At 52.8% G+C, this 16,687-nt stretch overlaps 2 protein-coding genes and 1 pseudogene across 3 annotated transcripts; 2 read left to right on the top strand and 1 right to left on the bottom strand.

Annotated features, from left to right (window-relative positions):
• The first annotated feature begins 159 nt into the window (after window positions 1-159).
• Window positions 160-2,496, top strand: TMEM205 (transmembrane protein 205). Of its 2 annotated transcripts, none has more exons than XM_070413945.1 (4): window positions 160-269; window positions 750-858; window positions 963-1,126; window positions 2,127-2,496. In XM_070413945.1, the coding sequence occupies exons 2-4, from the start codon at window positions 759-761 to the stop codon at window positions 2,430-2,432; spliced, it is 570 nt and encodes a 189-aa protein (XP_070270046.1). In that variant the 5' UTR covers window positions 160-269; window positions 750-758; the 3' UTR covers window positions 2,433-2,496. The 2 variants fall into 2 exon arrangements, with proteins under 2 accessions (XP_070270046.1, XP_070270047.1); XM_070413946.1 differs by having other exon boundaries at window positions 171-254.
• A 1,366-nt stretch (window positions 2,497-3,862) lies between these two features.
• On the bottom strand, window positions 3,863-3,977 carry LOC139011958 (U2 spliceosomal RNA; annotated as a pseudogene).
• A 1,004-nt stretch (window positions 3,978-4,981) lies between these two features.
• Window positions 4,982-15,651, top strand: RAB3D (RAB3D, member RAS oncogene family). Its single transcript, XM_070416077.1, has 5 exons — window positions 4,982-5,136; window positions 6,404-6,668; window positions 7,317-7,435; window positions 7,522-7,646; window positions 12,861-15,651. Exons 2-5 carry the CDS (start codon window positions 6,441-6,443, stop codon window positions 13,046-13,048), a joined length of 660 nt encoding a protein of 219 aa, XP_070272178.1. The 5' UTR covers window positions 4,982-5,136; window positions 6,404-6,440; the 3' UTR covers window positions 13,049-15,651.
• The last annotated feature ends 1,036 nt before the right edge of the window (window positions 15,652-16,687 follow it).

The following is a 16,687-nucleotide window of genomic DNA, read 5'->3' as shown; positions in this document are numbered from 1 at the left end:
GCAGATCTTGGGAGCCGCCGCGTAATTGAGTAAAATCCCGTAGAGGGGGCGGGGCTTCAGGCAGGTTTCTGCTAATCGATTAGTCCATATCCAATGGGGCGGTACAGGAGGCAGCAGATTAGGATTAGATTGGCTTCGGGTTCAACTGGGAGGCGGGACGAGTTCTCGGTCCCACGAGGAGAGGTGGTGGGGATCCCGGGAGTGCAGTACCGAGCCCAGCCCGCTGGCCCCCAAGATCGGCCCCGGCGCCTCTGGTCTCGGACGCCTGGGTATTGCGGGTTGAAGTCCGATTCCTACTGGCGGGATCGGTGTCTTCGGGATGAGATTTGGGGGTTTCCCAGGATTAGATGGAGCCGGGGTGCTTTGGGGACCTTCATATAGATATCTGGATCTTGTTATGGGAGCAGGAGTCTTTGCTGTTAGAACTGGGACCCCGAGGTGATATTTGAGAGTCACGGAGGTGATCTTAGAAGCTCTAGGCCCTAGAGTCTAGGGCTACAAGCTTGAGCTGGTGGGGCTGAAACTTGGGGGTGTCGGAGGTGGCATGGATGTTGGGGTCCAGAGAGTCTGAGAGCTTGAGGGCTGACATTGAGAGAGATGGGGTCGGGTTGTCGCAGGGCCCGACCCCTATTCCTGGGCTGCCATCCCTGCATATCTGCTGGATTGGCGGTGACCCTGGCCTTGCGCAGGCTCCCAGGGGCTGAAGGCCAAAGGTAAAGCTCTGAGCCACCCCGGTACCTCCTTCCCAGGCCTGCAAGATGGAGGAAGGCGGGAACCCGGCAAGCCTGACTAAGGTGGTCCATCTGCTGGTCTTGTCTGGGGCCTGGGGCATGCAATTATGGGTGACCTTCGTCTCAGGTAGGGACCCTCGTTCTGGACGTCATGGATACCCAGGGCGGGGACAGGAATGAGGGCCGGACCTGGAGTATCCTAACAGACGTGTGGTCCCCTGCACTCCACAGGCTTCCTGCTTTTCCGAGGCCTTCCACGACATACCTTCGGCCTCGTGCAGAGCAAACTCTTCCCATTCTACTTTCACATCTCCATGGGCTGTGCCTTCGTCAACTTCTGCATCTTGTTTCCACAACACCCCTGGTCTCAGCTCACCTTCTGGGAGACCAGCCAGGTATGCAGACTTGGGCTTCACTACCCTCGGAAGACTTATTCCCAGTACCCCACTGAGCACCTAGGGGCCCTCCGTTGTGAGAATTAAACAACAACAAAACTGTGCCTTCTTCCTGGTGGATACAAAGCTGGGCTCTGGATACCCATGAGCAGTACCCAGCCTGCACAGCCATCCCCAGCAGCCCTGTCTACCCTATTCCCCCTGTCTGTCTGCTGGCTGCTGCTCCCTCTCCTCCCTCTGGTTGGGCCTGCTGCCAAGCGGTGGTGACTCAGCTGGGCTGGGGCACTGACCCCGGCTCATTGTTTAAAAACGAGCCAGACTGGGAATTTAAAGTCCCCCACCCCCATCCACACATTTTCCCGACTACCAGGCAAGCAACCATCTCTGCATCTCATATTTCTCTATCCCGCCCTCCCACTGCCCTCATTGTGTTCCTCATATGTGGGCAGGTAAAGCCTGACAGGGGTTTCAAGAATAATCCCATAGAGACCAGAGAGTATTATGGGTAACTAGAACTTTAAGGGCTTTTTATTCACTCCCTGTGGGCCGAATGTCAGCTTCTGGGATCTGGGCTGGGGCCACAGAGGAGATGGACCCTGTCTTAGGCCCTCTCTCTCTTTTGGGGGAACGGGGGGACAGTTATTGTGCTGTTCCAATTTGGGGAAGAGAGGTTCTGCTCTGAGGTACCGTCAGTTTATGGGAAAAGAGGAGACAAGGCTGTGTTCTGGGAACTTCCAGTCTGAATATCAGAGAAGAGGAGACTCAGAAGGTTTTGGTGGGGATAAAGGAGCTGCTGATATGGAGCTTTTCCTGCCAGCTTCAGGTTATTAGAGCTGGAGCTCTGGTTGGGGGCCCTAATCTGGGTTGTGGGAGGAGGGGGAGGCCTGGCTTTGACCCTCTGCTGTCCCCCAACCCCTTGGGACTTTGAGGGTGCAGAAGGACCCTCTGCAGGGCCCCTCCTGCCTTCCCGGCACGGCTCACCTCCCACTACTTCCACCAGCTCTGCCTGTTGTTCCTGAGTCTCACACTTGCCACCATCAATGCCCGTTGGCTGGAGCCTCGCACCACAGCTGCCATGTGGGCCCTGCAGACCGTGGAGAAGAAGCAGGGCCTGGGTGGGGAGGTACCAGGCCGCCACCAGGGCCCTGACCTCTACCGCCAGCTGCGGGAGCAGGATCCCAAGTACAGTGCCCTCCGCCAGATCTTCTTCCGCTACCATGGCCTGTCCTCCATTTGCAACCTGGGCTGCCTCCTGAGCAATGGGCTCTGTCTTGCTGGCCTTGCCCTGAATCTCAGGAGCCTGTAGCACCCACTGCTTCTTTGTCTCTGCTGGCGCCCCAAATCTCAATAAACCCGTCTTTGGAAATGGCTGCTGTGCTTTTTTCTCCAACTGGGAAGCAGGGGGAAAGGTGGACAAGAATGGAAGCGAGGGCCTCTATTTCTCCGTTCATACCTCCCCATGATGATTTGGGGCGTTAGCTATTGCAGCCCCTAAGCTCTTCCGATAACAGTACCCATTTGTTGAGCACCCACTGTGTGCCAAGCATGGAGCTAATCATTGCACATACCGGTACCCATATTATTGTAACAAGAGCTGGTTCTGATCCCTAGGGGACAAGCATATTTCCAACTCCATTGAACTGGGGGTGGCCATGTGTCTTGCTTTGGCCAATGAAATGTAAACAGACCCCAATAGTCATTTCCAAAGAGAAGGGTACACCCTAGCCCGTTTCCTCAGTGGTGAGAGCGTCAGCCCTTGGACCAAAGGATCTTGGGTTCGATTCCTGGTCAATGGCATGTACCTCGGTTACAGGTTCGATCCCCAGCCCTGGTCAGGGCACGCGTGCAGGAGGCAACCAATTAATGTGCCGATGTTTCTCTCTCTCCCCTCCTCCTTTCCTTCCACTCTTTTAACATCAATGGAAAATATTCCCGGATGCGGATTAAAAAAAAAAAAAAAAGAGGGAGAAGGGTACAATGGTCCCCTCCTTATCCATGGGGGATACATTCCAAGACCCCATGATTGCCTGAAACTATCGATAGCACCAAATCCTATATATATAATGTTTTTTTCCTATACACACATACTTTCAATTAAAGCATTTTATGGCTTCTCTACTCTTGTGCTTTCGGGTCATTATTAGTTTTTTTAAAAAAATTTTTTTTAAATATATTTTATTGATTTTTTACAGAGAGGAAGGGAGAGGGATAGAGAGTTAGAAACATCGATGAGAGAGAAACATCAATCAGCTGCCTCCTGCACACCTCCCGCTGGGGATGTGGCCGCAACCAAGGTACATGCCATTGACTGGGACCCTTCAGTCTGCAGGCTGATGCTCTATCCACTGAACCAAACCATTTAGGGCTAAAAAAATTTTTTAATTTCTTTTTTTTTAGAGAGAGAGGAAGGGAGAGGGAGATAGAAACATTCATGAGAGAGAAACATCAACATGGACTGGCTGCCTCCTGCACGCCATCCACTGGGGATCAAGCCTGCAACTGGGCATGTGCCCTGACTGGGAATTGAACTGGCAACCTCTTGGTGCATGGGTTGACACTCAACCACTGGACAACAGTGGCGGGGCTGGGTTACTAATAAGTAAAATTAGGGTTACTTGAACACAAGCACTGTGATACCATGACATTTGATCTAATACCTGAGATGGCTACTAGGTGACTAATGGGTGGGGAGTGTCCACAGCATGGATATGGTGGACACGGGTGATTCACGTCCAGGTTGGATGGAACAAGATAGTGCAAGATTTTATCATGCTATTCAGAATGGCACACAATTTTAAACTGGTAAGAACAGATACTGCACTTGATCTTAGCCAAAAGGCCGAGAAGCGATAAACTGAGAAATTGTTTAGCCCAGAATTTTCCATTTGATATTTTCAAACAGTGGTTGACTGTGGGTAACTGAACCCACAGAAAGGAAGCTCTGAGTAAGGGAGGACTATTATACAAGCCAGTGCATGGTTTGCCACATTTTCCCTTCTCCACAATGACCAGTGTGAGAAGCAAACCTTAAATGTTGGGTGCCATTGAAGTTTTGGGGCTGCTTGTTACTGAGCACATGCCACTCCTTCCTGACTGATGCATGTCATTTTTGTTCATTCTCATGGCAGTCCTTAGAGGCAGCTGCTGTTCTCATGAAGCAGTGGTACTCAGAGATGTTCAACAAGTGGCTTCAGGTGGAGTTGTTGGAAGTTGAACACCAGTAAAGCCTAAACTATTATAACTGCAGATCCTCTCCTGCTGGCATAAAGAAAACTCTAGGACCTCAGTTAGGGCTGGATGTGCCAAATTTCCATACTGTGTGGTCTCGGCCAAGGAGCTGATCCTGTCTGAGACTCAGTTTCCTTATCCATAAAGTGGAAATTAATTCCAAGGGCCCTCAAGAGCATTTGGCCAAGGGATTGAGCCCACTTTAGGGTCAGGCGCGCTGCAATTACAAACACTAATTCAGACCAGAACCCATACATAACCCTATGAGGGGAGACTCTTGTCATCAACCATTTGACTGCTGGGGAAACTGTTGAGGCCCAGAGAGGTTAAGTAACTTCTCCAAAGTCACAGGGATAGAAAGCGGAGGAGCTGGGATTCGAACCTGGCTCCAGAATCCGCGCGCTCAATCGCTCTGCACATAGTAGGAGTTCTCGAAGTAGTTTATTGTTGGGGGGTGAGCTCCAGACCTCTGCACGCGCGGCGCCGCTTCCAGCCGCTATCTCCACTTTCCACAAGTCCCGCCCCAGACTCGGCCCCGCCCCGCCCGCCCGCCCCTCCCCCGAGAGCGGCCCCTCCTTCCCCGCCTGGGCGGAGCCGGCGCGGGATCCGGGTGGCTGCGGGCTGCGGGCTGCAGCGGCGGTGGCAGAGGCTGCGGGGTCGGGGTCGCGGTCGCGGTCGAGGCCGCAGCGAGTTCGGAGGCGGAAACCCCGCGGGCAACGACCCACTCGAGGTGACCCCCTCGGAGGGAGCGCACCACGCCCCGCACCTCCGCGTCCCATCAGGTCTGGGGGGGACCAGGGGGTTGGGGGAGGCCCCGGGGGAACAGAGGCGGGCAGCGGGGGACGCCTCTTCCCTCGCCCCCACCCAGCTGGGCTCCACCGGGGACGAGAATGGGACGCGGGCGGCTCCGGGAGCCCCGCTGGGAACGAGAGATGGGACCATATGGTGATGGGAGGACGCTCCAGAGCTACCCTGCACCGGCTGGGGCCCCCCAAACCCAGCGGAGAGGGAAGGGGCCAGATCCCGGGACCCTTACCAAGTGCGGGGCGAGGGAGGATGGGGCCGGCTGACAGGTGGGCTGGGGGTGGGGCGGGGACGGGGCCCCAGCCTGGCAGCCCTGCCCAGCTTGGGGAAAGGCTTCCTGTCTCTTGTCTTCCCCTCAAACTCGTTCTCCCGGAACACGGGGTGGGGCTGAGGGCTGGGCAGAAAGGGGGGCCGGCTGTGTCCTCCTTTAAAATGGAAAGAAGCCCCACAGGCAGTTGAGAAAGAGCTTTGCGAGGTGTGTCCCCCGCTCACCCAGGTCTTCTGGAACCTCCCTGTGTGGCTCAGGGGGCGGCGTAGACAGCTGGGGCAGCTGAGATCTAGGGAGGCCCCGAGGGCTGAGCGGTTGTCCTGGGCCCAGGTGAGGCAGCCCCGCTGTGGGGACACGATGCCAGGAAGGACAGGACCAGGAGTGGCGGTCCTGGCAGTAGGGTTCCTGATGATTAGGTGGCTGGGGTGGTTTCCTTCTGTTTGAGGACCATCACCCCAGCCTCCCTGGGCTGGGGCTGGACTGAGTCAGCTCTATCCAGAACGAAATGGGCCCGGCCCCTTTGACAAACAGGAGGTGGCAGTACCCACTGCCTGGGCAGAGCTCGGCTTATCCCTGGGCTGAACCTACTGAAATCCCCTCCCCTGGGGATTAAGCTCAGCTTGGATGGGGGCAGGGCAGGCACCCTGGTGGTGGCTTACACCTGCCAAAGTCAACACCCAGCCTGCAGGGGGAAGGGGGGGCTCTATCCAGCTGGCAGGCCCCCTCCCCCAGCTCACACCTGGGCCACACTGGCTGCTCACCAGGGGGCAAAGTCCACACCTGCACCTTCGCAGGGTCTGGTTCCTCAGCAGCCAGAGGAGGCCCCCATGCGCCCCCCAACCTGGGCCCTTGCGTTTGCCAAACATCCCCCTTTTCTGAGTCCTGCAGAGAGCAACTGATGCATTCTGAGTCGCTTGGCCTCCAAGTGGCAGAAGCGGGATTTGAACCCAGGTTACTTGTCTTTTGTTTCCCTGCAGGGCTCCAGGCCTCCCCCGCAGGAGGCTTCCCCCCAGGATGGCATCAGCGGGAGACCCCCCCACCAGCCCTCGTGATGCAGCAGACCAGAACTTCGACTACATGTTCAAGCTCCTGCTCATTGGCAACAGCAGCGTGGGCAAGACGTCCTTCCTGTTCCGCTACGCAGACGACTCCTTCACACCCGCCTTCGTCAGCACCGTGGGCATTGACTTCAAGGTCAAGACCGTCTACCGCCACGACAAGAGGATCAAGCTGCAGATCTGGGTGGGCCCTGCCGCTGTTCCTGGGCCTGCGGGACGCCCATGGGAAAGTGTAGGGCTGTGGGAAGGGGTCCCGAGTGAGAGAGGAGCCCAGACTCGGGGAGGGGGCCTGGAGTAGGTGTGAAGAGTAGGGGAGTATTATCTGTGAGGCGAATTCATCAGGACGAGAGGATGCGCCCTGCCCTGTGAGGTCTGAGGGCGAGTCAGCGGTAACCCCAGGCAGTTAGAAGTCCTAGTGACTAATGGGAAAGGGATTTAGGTACATCTCAGGTGTGAGCCCAGAGGCCCCCACTGAGCCCGCCAGGTGTCAGAGCCATCCTCACTCCCACCCCACCCCCAGGGTGCAGCCGTTGGTAACAGTTGTCAGGGTAACGAGCGCCAGGTGTGTGCATCAAGAGGGCCCCCCTCTAGCCCAGGTGGCTCCTGTTTGTGGTCATTACGTTGGTTCTTGGAGATGAGGTCAAAGGGGCTTATAAGTCTGTGAGAGGCACTGACGCCTCAGACTGGGAATTCCTCAAGCTCAGGGTCATGTCTCTCCCATCAGACATGGAGGCAGGCCCATGTTTCTCTCATCAGACTGGAGCAGTGGGGGCAGGGCCCTGCAGGGGTGCGGTGACCCTTCCCTAGTCGGCTGACCCCACTGTTTCCCCAGGACACGGCCGGGCAGGAACGCTACCGGACGATCACCACAGCCTACTACCGGGGAGCCATGGGCTTCCTGCTCATGTACGACGTTGCCAACCAGGAGTCCTTTACCGCTGTGCAGGACTGGTGAGTGCTGGCTGCCTACTGGTCCCCTGACCTTTGCCCTCTCCCGAACCCCAACTCTCTGGCCTCACAGCCCTCAAACTCCACAGGGCCACCCAGATCAAGACCTACTCCTGGGACAATGCTCAGGTCATCCTCGTGGGGAACAAGTGTGACCTGGAGGATGAGCGTGTCGTGCTTGCGGAGGATGGCCAGAGGCTCGCCGATGACCTTGGTGAGTGCCCAGCTGGGCTGTAGGCCCTGGACTTCCCAGAACAAGCCCCCATCCTCACGCTCAGATCCCAGGTCCAACCACAATCTCCAACCCTTTGCTCTTGGAGGATCTGGCCAGAAAAATGCCCTCATGTATGCCACCTTCTCCACTTAATTCCAGGGGGTTCACCCATTGATCCCCCTCCCTGACCACTGCCCCCCTAGGAACCCAGACTCAGAAAACTGTTTCTGGACATTTACCCCACAAACATCCTCACCCACGTGGGAAGCGGCGAGTGTGTCAAATTGCAGTTCTGCTGGTGGCAGGGGAACCTTGGCAGCCTCCCAGGTGTCTCGCACATAAAGCATATTCACGTGGCAAAATGCCGTGCGGCCGTGAACATGGCAAGGTTTCTGGGTTGTGTGGCTAAGAGGTAAAAGCAAACTGCAGAACAGTGGCTGTGGCTGCTTCCTTTAGTTCAGGCAGCGGTCAGCAAACATTTGCTTAAAGGGCCAGAGAGGAAATGTTTTTGGTCGTCGGACCTCTCACAACTATTCAATTCTGCCTGAAAGCAGCCATAGACAATACATCAAGGAATGAGTAGGACTGCCAGGAAAACGTTATTTACAAAACAGGCCACGGGCCAGATTTGGCCTGCATTCTGAAGTTGGCCAACACCGGCATTCGTGTATAAAAAGGATGAGAATAAGAACATATACTTAAGTTTGCCTAAAGCAGCGGTTCTCAACCTGTGGGTCGCGACCCCTTTGGCGGTCGAACGACCCTTTCACAGGGGTCGCCTAAGACCATCCTGCATATCACTTCCTTCCTTCCTTCCTAAGTACATGACGATTCATAACAGTAGCAACATGACAGTTATGAAGTAGCAACGAAAATAATTTTATGGTTGGGGTCAAAACATGGGGAACTGTATTTAAAGGGCCAGAAGGTTGAGAACCACTGGCCTAAAGGCACTCTGGGAGGATACGGAAGGATCTAGTCACAGACGTGACTTTTGTGTCTGAAAACTGGGTGGCTGGAAACCAGGGTGGGAGGGAGACTCTTCAGTTTATCTCTTTGGAGCAGATGATGAATGAATTATCTATTCAAAACTCAATGAAAACGTTGTCCTGGAATATTCTAGTATTCTAGACTCTCCCAGGACTTTCCTTAAAGGGACATGGTGTAACTACTGTAGGGTAGGGCATGTTAAGGACCCAGAGTCAAGCTAGAATCCCGGTCTGCTACCCACTGCGGTGTGACCGAGGGCACAGGGCCTCCCTCTCTCACCTGGGAAACAGGTGAAACCGTGTCTACTTCATAGGCTATTAGGAGGATTAAATAGGCAAACGCTGGCCTCCGTTGAACATTAACTTGTATTATTTCTCAGTCGCTTTGTGATCTTGTACCGGTGACTCCAGCTCTCTGGGCCTGCACTTCCCTATGTGTCCAGTGGAGATTAATAACAGTCCCACCTCACTGAGTTATCGTGAAGACTAAATGAGTTAGACATGTGAAGCAGTTATAGGCACATCTGAGTGTTAGCTGGCATGACTGGGAACTACTGTTGATGCTTGCATAGAAAACCCTAAGCACCTGATGGCCCACCAAGTCTGAAATATTTACTCTCTGGCCCTTTACAGAAAAAGTCCTAGGACCCCTGGACTATAATGGCCCCCTTTCTCTTTTTTTTCTTGCCATCAATTTGTTGGAGAAACTGGGTCTTTGTTCTATGGAACATCTTCCATTTGAGGTCTGGCTCTTCGCTCCCTCGTGGTGTCGCTTAACCTGCTCCTCTGTCCCTCGTGTTTTCTGGGAACTCTAGCCTGGGCTCACTCCCTGGGGAGTCCTATCGTGGGCTAGGGCACTTGTGGGTGTCGCCCACACCTTCTTGCAGAGACATCTAGTGACAGGGCTGAGGGGAGACTTCCCACTCTGTCATAAAGTTTAAAATACCAGAGTACAAAGCAGAAGATGGAATTTAATCTTAAAAATATATTTTTATTGATTTTTTACAGAGAGGAAGGGAGAGAGATAGAGAGTTAGAAACATCGATGGGAGAGAAACATCGATCAGCCGCCTCCTGCACATCTCCTACTGGGGATGTGCCCGAAACCCAGGTACATGCCCTTGACCGGAATCGAACCTGGGACCCTTCAGTCCGCAGGCTGACGCTCTATCCACTGAGCCAAACCGGTTTCGGCGGAATTTAATCTTAATATTGTAAAAAAAAACCAAAAAAACCGTAACCCCCCCCACACACAACCTACAAACCCAAACCCAACAATTATGTATTAGTATTTTTTTTTTCCATTTTGAGGGTTTTATTACATTATATGAGTTTCAATATAAACAGCAACTATATGTGATGACATTTCATGGAGAATTTCAAATTAGAATGAAGTGCCCAGCTGCTAAAATGTCTTGGCTTTGCTACCCTCTCTTGGAGGCTGTGGCTGGATGTGCTGTTGGTTGGCACTGTGACCAGCCAGGGAGCATGAAGGACTCGGCCTTTGGGGTCGGCTCTCCCACTTGCTGGCTGTGTGACCTCTCTGACCCTCAGTTTCTTCTTCTGTGCCATGGGGCTAAGGGACCTGCTTCGTAGGGTCGTTGTATTAGTATTTTTAAAATTAATTTTTTATTGATTTCAGAGAGGAAGGGAGAGGAAGAGAGAAATAGAAACATCAGTGATGAGAGAGAATCACTGATTGGCTGCTTCCTTCAGGACTCCTACTGGGGATCGAGCCTGCAGCCCAGGCATGTGCCCTTGACCGGAATTGAACCTGGGCCCTTTGAGTCTGCAGTCTGATGCTCGATCCATTGAGCCAAATCGGCTAGGGCTATATTTGTATTTTTAAAAGTAGAAAGCTACATATCAAACACCAATAGTAATTGTCTCTGGATGATGAAACTACAAATGGCTTTCATATTTGTCTTGATTCTTTTCAGCAGTTTCTAGCTTTCTGTAGCAAATATTTATGCTGAGAAAAAGATATTTAAAAAAAGGAACTCAGATTGAGGGAAGCCACACATATTTGAAGGAAATGCCAGGTTTGCCCAGGAAGACAGTGGTGTGCCATTGATGATCACTAGGTCAGAGTAGAAGGTCTGAGTTCATATCCTGCCTCTAGCATTCATTCATCATTCATTCATTCATCATTCATCCATTCATCCAGTCATTGAGCAAGTAGTTCCCTGATGCCTGCTCTGTGCCAGGCACTGGCTGCAGAGTGGACAAAGCAGACAGAAATCCTGCCCTCTTGGAGCTGGTGGTCTAGTAGCGGAGACGGATAGGAAACCTATAATCACACACCTAACTATTTAATTACAGTTACATTTTTATAGAGCAGCATGACAAGTGCCGGGGCAGGGGCCCACTTACCCTGCGCTGTGTGTAATGTCTGTTTGAATTCCTGGCCCACCTTGGCAGGTGTGGCAGGTGGGGACACATCGGGGACCTTTCAGGGATAGTTCCCTGCAGGCAGATTCTTAACCAAACTTTTAGGGGTGCAGGAAGGATCGTCTTGTACACCCTTATTTTCAGGTTGACTGGTACTTTTTGTAGCTGAGGGGCCGTAAGCAAAGCATTTGTTTCACCTCCCACCTTTGGGAGGGCAAACAAGTTAATATGGTCACTAAGAATATACTCAAAGCTACCTCACCTCCTCCCACCCCAGAAGGAGTCAGCCAGCCAAGACCCAAGGTGGTACAATAGGAATTTCTTTCTTTCTTTCTTTCTTTCTTTCTTTCTTTCTTTCTTTCTTTCTTTCTTTCTTTCTTTCTTCCTTCCTTCCTTCCTTCCTTCCTTCCTTCCTTCCTTCCTTCCTTTCTTCCTTCCCTCCTTCCTTCCTTCCCTTTCTTCCTTCCCTCCTTCCTTCCTTCCTTCCTTCCTTCCTTCCTTCCTTTCTTCCTTCCCTCCTTCCTTCCTTCCCTTTCTTCCTTCCTTCCTTCCTTCCTTCCTTCCTTCCTTCCTTCCTTCCTTCCGTTCTTTCTTTCTTTCTTTCTTTCTTTCTTTCTTTCTCTCTCTCTCTCTCCCTTTCTTTCTTTCTTCCTTCCTTCCTTCCTTCCTTCCTTCCTTCCTTCCTTCCTTCCTTCCTTCCTCTCTCTCTCTCTCTTTCCTTCTTTCTTTCTTTCTTTCTTTCTTTCTTTCTTTCTTTCTTTCTTTCTTTCTTTCTTTCTTCTTTCCTTCTTTCTATTAAAAATATTTATTTAATATTAACTGTTGTTCGAGCAAGGCAGCCTGGGTGTGAACCCTGGCCCTGCCACGTGTTACCTGTGTGAATTTTAAGTGAGCGACTTTCCCTCTCTGTGCCTCAGTCTCCTCATCTATAAAATGGGTTATAATAGGATGAACCTCAGAGCATCATTAAAGATGTTTATTTATGCAAAGCGCTTAGAAAAGTGCCTGACACATAGTAAATATGATATAAGCACTTATTATTATTATTAATTATTATTATTATCACCATTACCATTTTTAGTGCATTCTATAGGCCAGGAACTACTTATCACACACTCTCCACAAACACTGGGGAACCCGACAGGGACTGCAGACCGGTAGCCGCCCAGGCTGAAGCCAGTCTTCAGCTATGTTTTACTTGGTCTGAAGCACATTTTCCAGAACATTTCTGAAGTCCAGATAAATACCTAGTTTTGTGGGCACCCTTGGGGTACCTTCCTGTGCAGTACAATTGCATGGAAAGTAAGTCGAAGCCACCTGTGGGTACCCATCCCTCTAGGCACCACAATGTTACTACCTGGACTCTTGCAGCCACTGCCCTGGGACAAAGAAATTCTTAGGGTAGTTCAGAGCAGGGCTTCTGTCACAGGTTTTTTGTTTGTTTGTTTTTTATTTCAGAGAGGAAGGGAGAGGGAGAGGGAGATAGAAGCATCAACGATGAGAGAGAGAATCATTGATCGGCTGCCTCCTACACGCCCCCCACTGGGGATTGAGCCTGTAACCTGAGCATACGCCCCTGATGAGAATCGAACCCAGGACCCTTCAATCCGCAGGCCGACGCTCTATCCACTGAGCCAAACCAGCCAGGACTATCACAGGTTTTTATGAACATGGTTCCCATTTTATAGACAAGCCCACTGAGGCTCAGAGAGACTAAGGCACTCAGCCAAGGTCCCATAGCTGCTTAACAGACAGAAGTGGGCTTGGAACCCAGATTTGGATGATGCCACAGCCCAGCCTGCGTCTCACAGGTGTCCCCACTTATGTCCGTCCAGGTTTCGAGTTCTTCGAGGCCAGTGCCAAGGAGAATATCAACGTGAAGCAGGTCTTCGAGCGCCTGGTGGATGTCATCTGTGAGAAAATGAATGAGTCCCTGGATCCCAGCTCCAGCCCCGGCAGCAATGGGAAAGGCCCCGCCTTGGGGGATGCCCCACCTCCCCAGCCTAGCAGCTGTAGCTGCTAGAGAGGGTGCCCAACCCCCACCCACCCCCTCCTGCCGCGGCAGGGAATGTGACTGAGGCATGAGCCACAAGGGCTATTTTCAAGCTCAGGGCGCCCCCTTCCCTCCTGTCAGCTGTCAGCTGCCCCTCACTGCCCGCATGGCTCGTTTCCTCACGATAGCCGCCAGCTGCCCAAGCAGCCCCTGTCGCAAGCTCCAGACCCCAGGACTCTGCATGAGAGGCAGGGTCTGGGGCTGTTGACATGCACGCGCTTGCTGCCTTCCGGTGTTTCAGTGGGCGCACATGGGCAGCCTGTGGGGCTTCCACAGTGCCTCTGGGTTCGAGCCATTGTCCACATCCGTCCTGGGCTGGGCCTTGTCTGGAGTTCACGAGCTGGCTGAAGGGGGTTAGCCTTCTTCCTCCCGCCATGCGAGTTCATCCTTGGAGATGGGGAAGGAGGCTCCTTGCTCGGGGTCCCCTACTCTGATCCCGAGCCTGCCCGTCGATCTCAAGGCTCCAAGGTGGGGAGGTGACTTTGGCCCTGGTAGACCCCTCCCTTCTGGCCTGCAGATCCTCTGTGAGAACAGTATTAAAGCAGCTTTACCTGTTGGGGAGGGATAGGGGGTCAGAACCCCCTGGCTTCGGGGACCCCGAAGTGCCTTCTGAGTTTCCCCAGAATTCTGCATCACCACGACCCTGCCACTGTTTTGGCTGATCCATGGTGCCCCTGATCCGGGATTGAGTTCTGGAATGAGGCACCGTGTTAGGCCAGGCAGAGAATCGCCAAGCCCCTGGCCTTACCGTTTGGGGCTTTTTGCCAGGAGTTAACCTCAGAGCCAGGAGCCCCGGCCCTCCTGCCCAAACCTGCCTCCCTGGGCCCATTTGGTGATGTTTTAAGCAAGGTCTTTCCACATCTCACATCCGGCTAGAGAAGGAAATTGAGCAACGTTCCATAGCCCTCCCTTGCTGGTGACTTTCTGCCGTAAGGACTTGGGCTTCTTTCACCTGAGCACCAGTTGAAGACCCAGGGTCCGCGTCCTGAGCCATGTCACCGGTGGGGCCCAGCGATGGGATCTCTTTTTGCTAATGGAGGAGTCACTCTCAGGAATGTTTGGGGTTTGGGCTGGAGGAGTGAGAGGGTAGGGTTGTGTAACTGCGACTGCCTCTTGCACTTCATGATATAGCTTGGGAGTGGCAGGCTGATGGGGGATGGGCTGGGGTCAGTCTCCCTGCATGAGGCTCGGGCTCCCAGCTGCCCCGGGCTCCTGCTGCGGGAGGTTATGTGCAGTTTGGGGATCTCTACTCTTCACACGCACCCCGTACAGCTCAGTGGCCCTTTCTGCCCTGGAACACCAACCGACACCCCATAACTTGACAGACACTGTGAGGACAGCCTACACCGATAGTTTTTGTTCCCAATCCTACTGTCCCAGCCCCTGCTGGCAAGACGACCTCCTGTAGCCTTAAAGGTCACCTCCTCCTCCCCTGCGGTATGGGGAAGGCCTGGCTCGAGTTTAAGATTAGCTCCCGCCTTTCTGGAAGCTCTAGATAGAACCTGTTTCTAGAGGGCCCTACGTGCCCCGTACCAGGGTCTGCCCTGAGACTTTCAGAGTAAGGATATCTTTGTAACCAACAAGTTAAACGACTGGCGAAAGGACCAAGTTTTGGGAAACACACAAAGTGAGAAGATCTGAAATCAGAAATGTTCCTTGCTTTAACAAAAAAGTGAAATTAAATTAGTTAAAAGTCTTCTTAAGTTGCACCACGGGCTGACAAGATGTCACTGGCCGGTCCATTCTCGCCGAGCTGCTGCCAGGAAAAACAGTGGGTCAAGAGGGACCAGCCTGTTGCCAGGGCCCGTGTGATGCAGCGATGGCCGCATCGTGTATCTGACTCGGTCTAAGCTTTCTGTGTGCACAGAGTTTTTCAACCGTTCAGCTTCAAGTAACAACCGAGACAGCTGCCGCCGGGTTCTCTCAAGACTGGGACGCATGTAGGAGCAGAATATGTATTTTTGTTTCTGCTAAAAATAATGCAAGTTTTTATTTCATGACGTTTGGGGGGGAGGGTTCGCTCAAGATAGCCTCTGGGGAACAGAAATTGATGTCCTCCCGGGTCACTGAGGGGAGGGAGGCCTGTTGAGTTTACAAACAAAAATAAACCAAAGGCTGTGGGAAAACCACCTCCCAGCTGCCGGGAGCCCGGGCCGGGAGCCCTCGCCTGAGGCTGGGTCCTGCCTGGGTGCTGTCCCTTCTTACCATTTGCTTTTAGCAACTTGTCTTTCCACAGGCAGTTCGGTGGGAAACTGCCATGATTGCTGTGGTTTAGGGTTCTGCTTTCTTTTCTTTTTTTCCTGGCTTCTCTGGGGGTCATATTCTTGTGTCATTCTCTCCAACTAAACTTAGAAAAACAAGCAAAGGGTGAAATTTGGTCTCCGTGTGGAAGCGCTAATTCTGCTAACTGGCTTCTTCTCCCCCATAATCCCAAAACACTACGGAGAGAGCCCCCGGCCTGCTCATTTCTGCCCTGGATGTGGCTCTCCTGCGTGAGCGATTCTTTGATGACCATTGGAAAGACGTTGCACTTTTCTCCACACGAAAAAACAATTAAAGCCATTGTGCCCAGATGCAGTTGTTTTTTTATTTCCATTAGTGAAATGCGACTTCCAGGAAGAGGGCAGTTGACTCACAGCCAAGCAGAGGGTTGAGGGCCATGCGGGTTGTAGCAGATCCCGCGTGAGTCCAGGGAGGCTCAGGCCTGGGGCTGTCTAGCGGGAACTCCTGGCCACCGCTTTGGCCCTGCAAACCGCCTCTGCCTGGAGGGCAGAGAGGATAATGTTGCTCCAACTAATGCAACTAGGAAGGTCTGTCCTCCACCACAGCCGCCAGGGGGCGCCTGTGAGCACCCGAGTCTGGTCACATCCCTCTCCTCAGAACCCTCCATGGCTCCCACCCACCTGGGAGTAAATGCCAGAGTCTCCCTTGTGTCCTACAAGGTGCTGCCTGACCTAATCAGCCACCTCCTTGCTCTCAGCTTTTCCCACTTGCCCCCTACACTTGCTTTGCTCCGGTCATATTGACCTCCTAGCTGCTATTTGAACACACCAGGCCCCTGCCTCAGGGCCCTCGCATTAGCTGTTCCTCTGCCTGGAACTCTCCTACCCCAGGTAGTCACAAAGCTCCCCTCTCTCACTTCCTCTTTCAGGTCTTTCCACAAATTTCACCTTCTCCTTCTGCACCCCTCCCCCTACTTCCCTCACAATTTAGTACTTTAGTACTGCAACCCCTCCTTCCCATAGCCCCTAGAATATAAAATACTATTTCGTTTTCTCATTTAACTTCAATAAGTATCTCCTCCAATAGTGCCAGCTAAACGTAGGGATTTAAAAATATTTCACTGCCACCCCCAGCTCTGTTCCTATCTGCTACAATAAAAAAGAAATACTTGGTCTTTGTCCCTGGTTCCTAGCACACATCTCTTAAAACCGTTATCTCCGGAGGGACGGCTAAGTGTCTTTTGTATGTTACCCAGACGACTGGGGGAGGGAGTTGGTAGCTAAAGGACGGGAGTTGGTCTCCAGAAAGACCAAGCCATGATTAGAGTGTTGGCACTGTCAGTCCTGCCCCCTGATTTCCTGAGAGAAGAGGGGCTGGAGATAGAGT

This window comes from Myotis yumanensis, unplaced genomic scaffold, assembly GCF_028538775.1.
Source record: "Myotis yumanensis isolate MYYU_CA2020_CCGP unplaced genomic scaffold, mMyoYum1.0.hap1 SCAF_5, whole genome shotgun sequence".
Lineage (NCBI taxonomy): Eukaryota > Metazoa > Chordata > Mammalia > Chiroptera > Vespertilionidae > Myotis > Myotis yumanensis.
The sequence above is the reverse complement of the archived record's forward strand: the minus strand, read 5'-3'. Positions and strand labels throughout refer to the sequence as shown.

Bases quoted from the DNA above. Each gene is read 5' to 3' on its own strand.
- TMEM205 (XM_070413945.1), top strand. From the start codon at position 759: ATGGAGGAAGGCGGGAACCCGGCAAGCCTGACTAAGGTGGTCCATCTG. The intron at 859-962 runs GTAGGGACCCTC...TGCACTCCACAG, and splicing joins ATGGGTGACCTTCGTCTCAG to GCTTCCTGCTTTTCCGAGGC. The intron at 1,127-2,126 runs GTATGCAGACTT...TACTTCCACCAG, and splicing joins CCTTCTGGGAGACCAGCCAG to CTCTGCCTGTTGTTCCTGAG.
- RAB3D (XM_070416077.1), top strand. From the start codon at position 6,441: ATGGCATCAGCGGGAGACCCCCCCACCAGCCCTCGTGATGCAGCAGAC. The intron at 6,669-7,316 runs GTGGGCCCTGCC...CTGTTTCCCCAG, and splicing joins GGATCAAGCTGCAGATCTGG to GACACGGCCGGGCAGGAACG. The intron at 7,436-7,521 runs GTGAGTGCTGGC...CAAACTCCACAG, and splicing joins TTTACCGCTGTGCAGGACTG to GGCCACCCAGATCAAGACCT.